This window comes from Trachemys scripta, chromosome 10, assembly GCF_013100865.1.
Source record: "Trachemys scripta elegans isolate TJP31775 chromosome 10, CAS_Tse_1.0, whole genome shotgun sequence".
Taxonomy (NCBI): domain Eukaryota; kingdom Metazoa; phylum Chordata; order Testudines; family Emydidae; genus Trachemys; species Trachemys scripta.
Window position 1 is genome coordinate 79,687,444 of NC_048307.1, and position 13,904 is coordinate 79,701,347.

The 13,904-nt window shown below is 37.8% G+C and overlaps 1 protein-coding gene across 2 annotated transcripts in view; it reads right to left on the reverse strand.

Moving 5' to 3' along the window:
* DENND4A (DENN domain containing 4A) overlaps positions 1-13,904 on the reverse strand; it is a 119,320-nt gene that overhangs the window by 33,123 nt on the left and 72,293 nt on the right. For both annotated transcript variants that reach the window (XM_034783867.1, XM_034783868.1), the window contains 4 exons: positions 12,243-12,461; positions 11,715-11,860; positions 3,425-3,558; positions 2,422-2,557 (listed from right to left, as the gene is read on the reverse strand). In XM_034783867.1, coding sequence (XP_034639758.1) covers positions 2,422-2,557; positions 3,425-3,558; positions 11,715-11,860; positions 12,243-12,461 — 635 coding nt within the window. The remainder of the gene's footprint in view (positions 1-2,421; positions 2,558-3,424; positions 3,559-11,714; positions 11,861-12,242; positions 12,462-13,904) is intronic.

Consider the following 13,904-nt stretch of genomic DNA (forward strand, 5'->3'; position numbering starts at 1 on the left):
TTAAGCAAAAGTTGATTACATGACCAATCATATACTCAAAAGAAATTTTCATTAATTAAATTAAGCACAATGTGTGCATGCCACTGTACTTCCAATTTAGTGCTCATCAGTAATTTGTAAAGCAAGAAACAAGTGACATTAGGTGATTTATCAATATTGTCAGACTGTAAAACCTACTAGAGAAAATCTGTTTTTAAAAACTTGTATTACAATTTGAAAAGGCCTGGACATTTCTTTTTCAGATGTATCTGAACAAGCCCAGAGAAGAAATGTTGAGTCATCTATAGCAATGGCTGGGGAGGGAAGAAGAAATAAGGTACTTCAATAAAGCTGTGAAAATGGTCACCACCTACTATAAAGAACACAAAGATGACCCCACACCCCAATCCACCCAGGAATTTAAGGATATCATCAAATCCTTCCCCAAACAACTCCAAGAGAAACTCCACAACCTCATCCCCCACAAACTGACCCCACTCTTCCTGAGTTGATCCTTGAGACTGCCACCCGCTAAGGAGAAATCCCTACTATCAGGCCTACAAGAAACTAGCTGACAGACATCTAGTTATCTCAGTTATTTATCTCATCACTGGACTGCTCCTTTATGTGGAGGGAAGAGATTTACAGATGGGAGAAAGGGGTGTGTACGATCACTGGAATTGCAATAAGGGGAGGATAAGTAGGGAAGAGAGAAAAAGGGAGGGGAATTTAGTGAGTTTGAACACACACATGTAATTAAAAAATGTGTACCTGTTACTACCCTGATCACTTTGCTTGTAATTCTTTCCCACAACCTCTCATTTATGTTTGTGTATTTGTAGACTGTACACTCTTTGGGAGAGGAACTGTATTTCCAAACACACAGGAAGATAATCTACCCATCTGTCGGTGCTATAGCAATCTAAATAATGAATACTAATAGAATGGAGATTGCCCTAAAAATAGTGTAAAAAGTTTGTTTGGTCATCTGATTTGATGACACAGGTGGCATAAAACAGAAGGCAGAAAAAAATGTCCCCTTCTTAAATAACTATGGAAGAGGAAGGTGAGAAAGGTCCTTGTGCCCTTAAGTAGAAAAAGAGAATCATTTAGAGATAACTCCAAGTCTAGCAGTCTCTACAGGAAATTATGAGCTACAACTGGTATATATCATGGGGAAAAAAGGAAATATGGGATTCCTATACTAGTGTCATGTCTCCAGGATGGCTGAAATCCTCTTTACTTTTCAGTGTGGGACTCATCCTTTCAAGAATCATGAGGACATGTCATTGAACAGAAAGGTTTCTGGTAGGGATGTCACATTATTAAAAAAAATAATCGCAATTAACTGCGAGATTAAAAAAAAAAAAAAGTACTTAAAATCAGAATGCTCTTTTCTTCCTCTGCTTTGAGAGCTATTATCCGACGACATCCACATCAGAGAAGATTTTCAGCCCTAGGGACCACAGGGTTTGAGGAGGGACACATGGATTTCTCCATCAGAAATATTTTCAAGCGTGCCTCCTAGCTTTTTAAGTTGTCTTTGAGAACAACTTAAGTACCTGACACAAAAGGCATCTGCTGTATCCATCATTAAAAGGCATTACTGCCTTGCAGGTGGGACATATTTTGAATCCTGGAGACTTTTGGTGAACACAGTACTGGACTATCTCTGGGGGAACCATTCTCAAGATCAGGGAATAAATAAAAAAAGGGGAAGGAAAATGGTAAATCTACACTAATTTTATCATTAACTATTGGTGATAAGGCCACACAGTGAGCAAACTGGTTTGGACACTGCAGAGTTCCTACCTGAAGCCATGGGTGATGAGAAGGACCTGAGAGACAGTTAGCATCACCTCGCCATTTATGCCCTGAGCTGGGAGCACAGGGACGCTCAGAGGTCCCAGTGGACATGGCTGGCCAATAGAATCCAAACTCACACGACAACAGAATATATGTGTACAAGCACTTGAAGAAGAATCATCAATGTTGCCCAAGTTAAGTTTCTTGGGGTACGTCCAGACTACCCGCCGTATCGGTGGGTGGGGATCGATATATTGGGGATCGATATATCGCGTCTCTTTAAGACGTGATCTATCGATCCCCGAATGCGCTCCCCGTCGACTCCGGAACTCCACCAGAGCGAGCGGCGGTAGCAGAGTCGACGGGGGGAGCCGCGGCCGTCGATCCTGCACCGTGAGGACCCAAGGTAAATCCATCTAAGATACTTCGACTTCAGCTACACTATTCACGTAGCTGAAGTTGCGTATCTTAGATCGATTCCCCCCCCCCCCAGCGTAGACCAGCCCTTGGTGACAAAAATAATTTTTAGTTGCATCTTCAACCATGGTAACCAAGGGTATTGATAACTAAGCTTGGAAGCAGAAGGCCCTTATAAACTTTTAAAACTTCTCTAGTAATTTAAATATTTCAAAGTACCTGTTTTGTTCTCCTGAACATTGGGGATGGGCTGTTGGGACTACTGGCTTTTGAAGACAGTTTATTATTTGGTGTAGTCAGGAATCCCTCAGGTTGGTCAAACAAATCTAGTTTCAGCACAGGAAATCCATTATAGCTATAAAAGAAAAATATGCCATAATCTAACCTTTATAACACAGTTTCAATCAGAAGTGAACATAAGGTCTAAGAATGTCAGTGGATAAAAGCAGTCATACTTTCCTCAGGTAAGATGAACAAAGGTTTTTACTGAAAGTTCTGGATGACTTGCATAAACACGCAAGCTCTTAACTTGTTTCATCCACTTAACCAATTTTGATTCTTAAGTAACAGTTTTTCTTTATTAGTATTCCAATAAATTAGCACAAGTCAAATGCATTAGTATTGACTGTACTTAGTAGAAGAAACTCATGTGCTGATTTAGTCTCTAATGAACCAAGCAGAACACAGAGGCCCATAAAAATCAATATATGCACTACAAACCCATCTGAAAGATAAAATTAGATTACTAAAAGTCCATTTTAATTGAGCAATGTAACAAACAAATTAAGATCATCAGTTTTCACCCAAGGGCCTGATTCTGAGAGATACAGTGTCTCCTGCAAAGAAATAAGCATCCTCATCTTGTACTGAAATCAATGGGAGCTGATGGACGCTATTTTACAAGAGGTCTTCTGTAAATTGCAGACTCTGACCCTGAATGTTCAGTTTTAAAATTTAGATATCAATATTAACAGACAGCGTGACTAAAATTAAAATACTGAATAAAGTAATTTGATGGCCACACAAATAAGTCATTAAAGCTTCAATTCAGTTGGCACAGCAGGCTTTTCACATGTAAGATTTTTTTACAGAATGAAAAATTGTGGGGCTGGAAAAGTTGTATTCTATAGCTATCACAATACAGCTCTATAAATTAGCTGTAGAAAGGCAACAGGGCACTTTTTTGTTGTTTGCAAGTATTTTATGCTGTTCCCTTGAGTACCTGTACTGCAAAGGGTGCTCTTCGCCATTAGGTAGGTGAGGGATCTCAGGTGGTGTTATGAAAACTGTGTGTTCACTCTTGTAGGACTCATCCAGCTCTATAAGCCGTGTTTCACCACTCTTGTCCATATCTACCTGCAGAAATTTAATTACAAGAACAGTGTGTGTCAAAGTTATATTTGGTTACAGGAAATTAACATAAGTCTATTGCACAGCACAGGCAAACAGTATGAAATGTTAGCATCAAAGGGTTGTATTTGGGAGCTAGGAACTCCTGGCAAGGTGATGATTGAGAGGCACAGTTGTTGGGGGGAGGTTAAATGAGGACTAGCTATGTCATGTTGATGCGCCTTTTTGCTAAAGCCTTTTTCCAGTCTAAATGTATGTGACAGCCCCCAAACCAGGGAAGGAATGCTGCTAAGAAAACACCTTTTGACACTTGAAGTGCTAAAAATAGTTACAAACAAACCATCCAACACCGACCTGATGGTCACCTTTGAGATAGCCATCTCAGAACATTTATCTGTTTAGTGACAAATTTATTTTTCATTAATATAATAAGCTCATGGCCATTTTGTTTCCTCATGGATCCCTTTAGCTGTCCAGAGCAGCTGGTTTTGTGAGGAACACCATCTTTCAGAGGTAAACCACTCGAAACTTGTGTGCAAACAGAAGAAATTGCTTCAATTTAATTTTCCAATATGAAAATTTACAGCTATTCTTCTATTCCAACTTGATCGCTAACTGGACTAGTAACAGAAACCTGACCCAAATAGTGTAATTTAGTGAGAACAGACAGCTCTGCACAGCAATTTTAGTTCCTTACATAGTAATTAACTTCTGTAATTGATATAAACTAGCAAATCTTTGTCTGCTTAGCGTACACATATTTAAAGAGATGCCAGATTTAAGGCATCTGACCTATCCAAAGTAACGGATGTTGCTCAAACTTTCTGCTCCTTGTTAGACAGGAAGAAACGGACTCAGTTGTAACATTCAATTAGGCAAAACAAAAGTCGCTGTTTTCCTCAAGAACCAAAAGGAAGCAGAGGTGGCTTAGCAATATTACTGAAAGCTTTTCTTTCCATTCCTTGAGCCACAGAAACATTCTTACAAGGAAGTGTGGTTGTTCCACTGGAGAGAAGAGAAGAAGAATAAAAAAAGAATTTTTACCACATACCAACAGATCTTCTTGGCATTACAGTTTGAATCGTTTGTGTGCGTCAGCAGCAATTGCGCTGGAAACTGTAGAATTTCCGATGGTTCTCAAAACAAGCTACTCAATTACTATTTCTCACCCGGGACACATTTTATTAGCCCAACACCAACATTTAAATTACATGAATGGCTGTGTGGCTGTGAAACGAACTACTGCGATAAGAACAAGAAGGGGACTGCAATTAAAATTAAAGTCATGCCATATACCTTCATCATGTATGTCAAGTATATGGCAGGCTCCCTTGGCTGTAAGACAATGTACTGGGTTTTTACCCTCAGTCTTTTCTCCTTCAAAGACAGTGATTGAGCACATACCTAAACTTAGCCTCCTACTGTGTGAGCTTTCAGCTGCTTTTAATAAGCTTATTACACATACCGGATCTGTAGGAGGATATATTCTTTTCCTTTAAACATGCATTTCTCTATGAATACTGCACAAGAAGGATGGTAAATCTATCCACTTCAAGGAGAGACAAAAGCTTCATTAAGTCCCTATGCCTGACTTTCAGGTGCGCTCGGCACCCCCAACTCCCATTACAGTCAATGGGAGCTACAGATGCTCAGCAGCAAATTCATACCGTTTGCAGTCAGGATCCTAATGGCCAAGTGCATTGTGTTTACACAAAACACACCACAGAACGTTGAAAGGGAAAACTGGAAGAAATACACTGGGGATAAAAGCACCAACAACTCATCTGAAATGAGTCTGACTGCACTTTGAAGGCATAACACCAGCAACTAATAAACTGTAACACTTACAAAGTCTTCAATCCTATCACTAGGGCCCTAACAAATTCACGGTCCATTTTGGTCAATTTTACATTCATAGGATTTTTTAAAATTGTAAAATTTCATGATTTCAGATATTTAAATCTGAAATTTCAGGGTGTTAACTGTAGGGGTCCTGACCCAAAATGGGACTTTGCGGGGGGCAGGGGGGGCCTGTCACAAGGTTATTGTAGGTAGGTCAAAGTATTGCCACTCTTACTTCTGTGATGCTGCCTTCAGAGCTGGAACCTCAGCCAGCAGCTGCCATTCTCCAGCCACCCAGTTCCAAAGGCAGCAGCACAGAAGTAAGGGTGGCCTGGTAGGGTATTGCCACCTTTACTTCCGGGCTGCTGCTGGTAGGGTGCTGCCTTCCGAGCTGGGCGCCTGGCCAGCAGCTGCTGTTCTCTGGCCACCTAACTCAGAAGGCAGCGCAGAAGTAAGGGTGGCAATACAGTGACCCCCACTACAATAACCTTGCAACCCCCTTGATACCCCCATTTTGGGTCAGGACCCCCAGTTTGAGAAACACTGGTCTTCCCCATGAAATCTGTATAGTATAGGGTAAAATTATACAGAAGACCAGATTTCACAGGGGGAGACCAGATTTCATGCGTTTTTCACGGCTGTGAATTTGGTAGGGCCCTACCTATCACAGACACAGAAGGGAACTGCACTTTTACTGTGTTTGGATGGCAAACTCTCTCTTGCAAGAAATGCTGACTGGTCAGATCAACAACCTCTGCTACTGTCTCTTTTGTAAAAATTAGTTACCCTGGCTTTCTGTCCTTGCAACTTTTTTTTGTTGTTGTTGGTAACGTGATGCACCTCTCCAACATCAATGAACTGACATTAGGGGGAAGTCAGCCTCCTTCCTAGGACATCGAAAATGCTCAATTTTTGCAGCTGCTGTGTTCAACTCAGATACCATGACACCTACTTCACATTCAATGCAATGATCTAAAAATGTGCTCTTGCTCTCTTTTGGAAGAGTAAACATCATCGTCTTCCAGCCCACTTTAAGCATCATTATATCAGAAATTGCAAGGGCACGTTATCTAATCCGGATTCAGAGCTGTACTTGGCTGAAACAAAGTGCAAATGTTTTTCTCCGTTAACTCCCCTAAAAAAGGAATCTCAAGTTTAAACATGTATCAACAGCAGCTGGTTGCACTATGCTTATACAGATTTTAAATAAATAAAACCTGCACTAAAATTCAGGACGATTCACACTAATTATAATTAATATATTTTAAAAGTACATTTAAAGCCAAAAATGTAGTGCTGGTCAAAAGTGCCAAACTGAAGAGCCTACAGACTGAACTCTTCTGTTTATGCACACAAGCATACCATGAGCAGCAGCAGTATAGGCTTCCCTAAGCTGCTGCATGCCTGACCTCGAGGGACCTCTCCAAGGGATGAGTAGGCAGTCTATTCTCTGCAAGGAAGCTAATGAGTCAATAGGAATGGAGACTGAACAGGTAATATGTCCCCTAGAAACTGGGCTCAGATACTATTCTGATGAATTTACAATTTGGTACGGTTTTTGTCTTCCTATATATTGTGGTCAACACCATAATACCAATAAAACAACTTACTGAGTCACTTCACGCAGGCTGTCAATTACTAGCCTGAGCTAGATTTCAACTGGAGATCACTGAAACAAACAATTTGTCCATGCATCCTGCAAGTCAAAACTCCTTGTACCATCCTAAACATACAACACTAGGAAAATGATACGCTCTGAACCCGGGCTTTTTTTGTGCTAAACTGTCACTGACTACAATGCCTGTTTTTTAAAAGCTTAGCAAAAGGCATTTTTTCTATAGAAAAATACTTTGCTGAACTTAAACTATGAAACCTACAAATTGACACTGTCGATTCCTGGAAGTCTGTACATGTAGATTCAGGTACAGAAAAAGCTGATTACTCCAGCAACATAAAATTAAAATAATTTCACAGTTTCTCTCTTTACTGTGTAACAGATACATATATAATATAGTTTTGAAAGGATCCTTGAAAACATTTAAAATTTGATAAAACAGCTTTTTTGGTACTTAGAGATGCTCTTAATTATGCATTTTACTGCATGAGACAGATTGAGAGGATTAGCTATTTAATCATGTGAACAGCAATAACATATGGCTCTTTAAAAAGCAGAAATAAACTTTACTTGATAATTTAAAATCTTTAGAAATATTTAAAGAAACCACAGAAACAAGTTTTTATTTTTGGTTTCAGCAATAAAGTATGTTAAACTCAGTAATTTATATGGATTGAAGTATTTCTGAATTGTTTCAGGAAAAATGAAATCTTGTGAAACAATTTAGCAATGTCTAAGGCCCTACTTGAATTGTGAGATAGTAGTCAAAAATTGCAGCTGAGTTGCAGACAAGCCAAGGAAAATTCCGGAAAAATAATAATGGACCTTATTATTTGTGGTAATAAAGTTCATTATTACTTTTCTGTGAATTTCTGCTGTTGGCTGCCTGGGGCTGAGAGTGGGGTCTTCTGTGGTTGGCTGCGTGGGACTCCCACTGTCAACCCTGCACATATTGGGGCTCCCATTGTCAAAAGTGCAGTGGAAGCCTAATATAGTGGAATTCATAATTTCCACAATATTGCAAGTTAAGTAGCAATGTCCTTTTAGTATACAAAATAGATAATCCATAAAGAACTGCTTCTGTGTAGGGGAAATTGAGATGAATAAGAGACTATGCCTTGACTTGAGATGCTCCCATGGTGGGGGTTTGGAACAGGGCCATCATACTGGTTCCAGTTGTACATACCATAAAATTGGTTATCTTAAAGATGAACAAGATGGTGGTAGGCAACCTCATCATTCAGTTGTGTTCAAAGACAACCACACAGGTACCTTTGTACTGTTCCAGCCATGGACAGATGGACAATATAAATATCTGGTTATCGGATGGGAAGGAGGAGAATAACCCAGCTAACTGTTGATTTTCCTATAGTATAGTTCTTGCATTTTTAATTTTAGTAAGCCTTATATCATAAACCCAAAACCAATATCAGGGGTACAGGGGCCCAGGAATACAGTGTAAAAGGTCCTTACTATTGCTCTGAAGTTGAAGAAATCCCTTTGTGAGGATCTAGTCATCCTATTGAGAAAGGTCTGGCTGGGAGAAATTACTCCATGGAGATCAGCAAATCCTAGGTGTGTAATACAATTTTTCTGTGCCTCAGTTTCCCTATCTTTAGAAGTAGCTGCCCACTTTTGTAAAGTTCATGGAGATTCTTGGACAAAAAACGCAATGCAAGGATTATAAAGCACTGTGTAAGACTTTTATTCTCACAACATCCTGATGAGACAGTAAGTATTATCCTAATTTTAGAGATTGGAAACAGACGTACTGTAGACAGGTTGCCCACAGAATGAAGCAGAGAAAGAACTAGGACAGGAATAAATGAGTTCCAGGCTCCCAGCCTTATACTCAAACACACTGATTTTTATTTTATTTTCTAAAAGTAGAACCTCTTGCTTTGTCTTAAGACCTGCATAGACTATTTGCTGATTGTATAGTGGCAGCATCAACGTAAGAGTTCCTCCGTCAGAGTATTGTTTGAACTCCCAGAACAAATAATAATTTTAGCTAAGACACTGATTTATATGCACACTGAAACCATTCAATAAAATAAAATGAAATGTAACAGAGTGAACTTGGCATTTGTATAATCATCTCATTTTGAATAAAAGCCCTATTTAACATTAGACACACAATTAGTCCGCACTGCAATTAGATCTGAATGCTGCTCAGCAGCGTTAGTCACTAGAGTACATTCTTGTCTGTCTGCAATTTTCCTTTCTTAAAAAGTTTAACATGGGTCACATGCTTCACTAGGAAGCCGTTAAAGATTTTTGCTGTTAAATTGTGAAGATATCTTGAATGTTTAACATAAATGTTTAATTAAATCAATCCATGGTCTAGAAACATGTACAATTATGCTTTCTTTTATTAATTTGTTTTTGAAAACTGACCTAAGGCTGGAAAAGCAGAAAAGGAGAATTATGCAAAATTACTACACTTTATAAAATACCAATCAAATTTTTCCGCACAATAAGTCAGAGCTGTTCTCAGATTTTTTTTTTTTCAAAGTACGGATTCTTCAGTCAGACTTTCCTGTGCTTTGCCCCCTAACAAGTAACTATTCTAATAATCTTCAACATTAATTCCCATGGAACAAACAGCAGGTGACCTACTTTACAGGAAATCCTAGACAACAGCATGCATTGCTTATACATCAATGTCCCAGAACAGAATGTTCCAGGTACCTAGCAAGACAACAAGCAGGTCTTATATTTCCGACAATATTAACAGGAACTTTTTGTTACAGTACACTATGGCCAAATAATATTAAAAATGGTGGGTTGCAATTTAATCCTTCCTAAACAGATACACACTCTTCTAGCATAATGCAGAAAATAAGAGGTCGACTGTTCAGTCAGGATCAAGCCAATTTTGCCCACCCACTTTAGCACATGGAACTAACTTCATCAGTAAAAGCGCGTACATAAGTGTTTTGCCTGTACCAAAGCCATAACATGGCAACTGAGTGCATGTGCACTATTTTGGGAACTGTCAACCGTATGCACTAAAACAGAGATTGGGCTTAATGTCAGGGTGGTACTTAGGCTAAACAAATTTACTTCTGCAAATGACGCAGTAAACTTGAACCTACTTTGACATGGGAAGTTCAGCATTCTGGCTGTAAAACGACCTGCCACTATGAGCCAAATCCAGCAAAGCATTCAGACCTTCTCCAAAAAGCTAACCTTAGGGCTTGTCTACATGGGGAACTCAGAAAAATGACTCTAAATTAACTAAAAGTGTGAATTTAAAGTGGATTGATTAAACCACATTAAATATCTAATTCTGAATAAGAGTGTCCACATAAAGTAGCCCTTAATTCAGTTTAGTTTAATTCACTTTGGAAACAAATTAAGATAAACTGAATTAAGGCTACTTTAATTCTGAATAAGAATTTTCACGTAGGGGCTTAATGTGGTTTAACTAATCCACTTTAAATTAATAATTTGAGTTGATTTGGATTAAAATAGAAATTAGTAAAGCAAAGGAAACAGCACGTATTTCACAAACAAGTAGGATAATGGTTACAGAAGTTATACAAAAGTTATCTTTTAAAAACTAGCAATTGTTATGAAATGTCTCTATTATGGTCAATAGCTACTGGTCAATAACCTGCTGAAAGACACCACTCACAATCCTGGAGAACTCCCACATGCCCTTGACAGAATTATCTTTTCTCTTCTGTGTGTGTTAGAGATATGGGAACAGCCTGGCAATAAGAAACTACCGCAGCAGAGAGCATTCCATTAAATGCAGCATGAAGCCATGATGCTAAATTAATGCTACCCACAAAAGTGTCATAAGAAAACTTGATAAAGATTTTTCAAAATATATAATAATGTATTGTGCTAGCTGAAGAATTCCATTCAAGATATCCAAGACATTTGATAGCAAGCCTATTAAGAAATATCCACAGGTAAAAGTAGAATATTAATAAAAGAATTAGATATAAAACAGCTACAACAGGAAGGAGGCCTATGATTTATGGGAACCATATATAATTGTTATTGCCTAGGAGTATAAAGAATAAAGATACAGATAAATGTTCTCATTATACATCAGAGGGTCTGTACTAAAACAACTTTTTAAAATTAATAAATTAGAAAAGCTGCAAGTGCTGAGGTAGAATTGATTAAAAGAAATCAACCCAATGTTAGCAAAGATCAAGTGGATCTTAGGTTTACTGTATAAAAATAAATAGTAACTAATTGATACTATTCAGTTCCAAACAATATCATACATCCTATGAAAACTAAACTACTATTTAAGGAATGTGGTATTGTGCTGGTGAACTGTAGGAAGAACAACTCTTCAAATTATTAGGAATATCATATTTCTTAATATGGGCCAAAACTTTCAAAATGTCTATGTATGTGCATGGTCAAATCACAACCTGCATGCATGCACAGAGCATTGCAGATGCACTTTTGAATACTTGGGCTATCTAGCTATTTACTTACCCGAATTTCCACTTCAGCATCGGTGGAAAGTGACCCTAGAGTAACAGTTACACTAGGGCATCAGAAAACAGAAGTGGAACAGAAAAGAAAAAGGAGAAATGGAAATAATTTATAATGAAGCTATATCAAGCTTATTACAATTATATACAAACATATTACGCTATCTACAGTACCTGTGGAAGTGAGCAATGGAAAAAATATAAATCAAGTACTACAAACGTACTAAAACCACACTTACTTTATTTACACAATCATCAAAAAATGCAAGGCTTGCATCCTTATCACTAACAAAGGAACATTCTTCAATGAAGCGAATAAACATTTGAGTTTTGGTCATTGATGTGTAGAATTTTTGATGTGATCGATCTCGACTTTTTAAGAACCCTATAAAACAAAGTATATGCATGTAAGAACACTTTGAAGCAAAGGAAACAGCACGTATTTCACTAACAAATAGGATAATGGTTACAGAAGTTCTACAACAATTATCTTTAAAAACTAGCAATTGTTATGAAATGTCTCTATTATTGTGTTAACAAATACTATCAACTAGACATCTTTTCAATACTTTTTAAAAAATCTTTTCAGTACTGTTTTGCCAGTGGCAACATATCATTTTTGCCCACTACCATTACATCGTCTTTTGATTTTTTCCATTCAGCACAGTAACATGAAAATGTTTTCTTCTTCTTCATCACTCCAGTGAAAAATAGGTTTTGCATATTTTATTAGCTTATGATTAAAAATCAAGAATATGAATCTTTACCTTGTAGTTCAAAGAGGGAACTTGCATCTGTTGCTGTCTCAGAAGGCGCCTGTGTTATTGGCCTTAGGTATGACCTATAACCTTTTAATAATGAAGCCATGAAACAAAGAAATGCCTCCTGGATCTCCATATCTAACAAATGCAACTTCTTCCCCGAATTAAAATCATAGTCATTCATTGTTAATTCCATTAATGCATCTTCTCTTGGTCTTTGCTGCACTGTGAACAACAATAGTGTTAAAATACTCTCCTAGATCAAAAAAATTCTCAGAGTTGACCAAAGTTATGATTTCCTTCTTATCTTATTGGGTGATAAGTGAATCTACTATTATAATATTCTATATCGGATTTAAATAGAATAGTGAAGTATGATGATTAATTCAGCGTGACAGCTCATAAATCACAAGTCTGTGGGTTTTACAAGAGGCAGAGAGACAAACACATTTACCTTGTAAGTACAGTTACTATGGCAACAAAGACAGAATTGGTATGGACACTGTTGAGTGACATGCTAATAAAAAGGGTAATTTATGGAATCCGTTGAAATGTATACAATTAGTTGGCACAATAAATGAGTTTTTAAGAATATGTTAATCACACATGTGGGATGCATATATATTTTAGAATGCCTTCTTTCCCAAAGTGCCAGCAAGAGCTTTATTGACACTATATATACACACAAAACCATTGAAATGCATATGGCAACCATCAGGAGCACAGTACACTGCACAACGAGGGTAGGGAGAAATGGGGGCACTTTGCTAAAGGAAACTAGCACAAATCCCTACTCTTATGAAAGGTGCCTTTAGGTCTTTAGTGTCCATACAAAGCCATTAGGACCCTGATTCCCAAGGCTTCTCTGCTTTTCTTTCCCCCACTCACACAGAGTGGTAACATGCTAATGGTGCCCATATGGAACAGAAATATGGTTTCAATATTGTATTCCACTGTTCCAACACATTATGGTTGCAGCCATAGTCTCTATTAGAAACCATGCTTATATGAATTTAGACTTTGGTGACAATTCAAGAAGGAATCCATTTTATTCTATATTATACAGACCGTATACGTATTTTAGAAATTGCTAAGAAAATCCTTTTCCGACTGTAAGGTTATATGTAACCATTAGGAAACTATATGATCTTCACAATAGTTTAATCTTAAATAATACATACTGCCATTCATGCAGCATGCTGTTTTTAGTATATTCTGAACAATAGAAAACATTATTAATTTCGGATATCCTCGATCGTCAAAATTGTTAAAAATGGGTGTCTAAAATTAGGAACCTAATATATTTAGGCCCAAAAGTAAGTGGCCTGATTTTCAGAAGTGCTGAGCACCCACCCTAACTTTAGATGCCCATTTTTTAAGATTTTGGCTAAGGTATATTAACTTCTACAACATATTAAACATGCCTGCTTTGGACCGACTCCATCCCCTTCCTATTCTAATCCATGCCTTAACCACTTGCTATCTCTGCCAGTGCAATTTAGTCTTGTATGACTTTCAGCCACTTCTGCTTTTTAAGGCCCTCATCCAAAGCCCATTAAAGTCAATTGAAAGACTCCCATTGACTTTAATGGGATTTGGATTTGGTTTTAATTGTCAGGAACTTCAAAATGCTGCTAAGATTTCCCTCTCACTTCATGGAACAGGGTC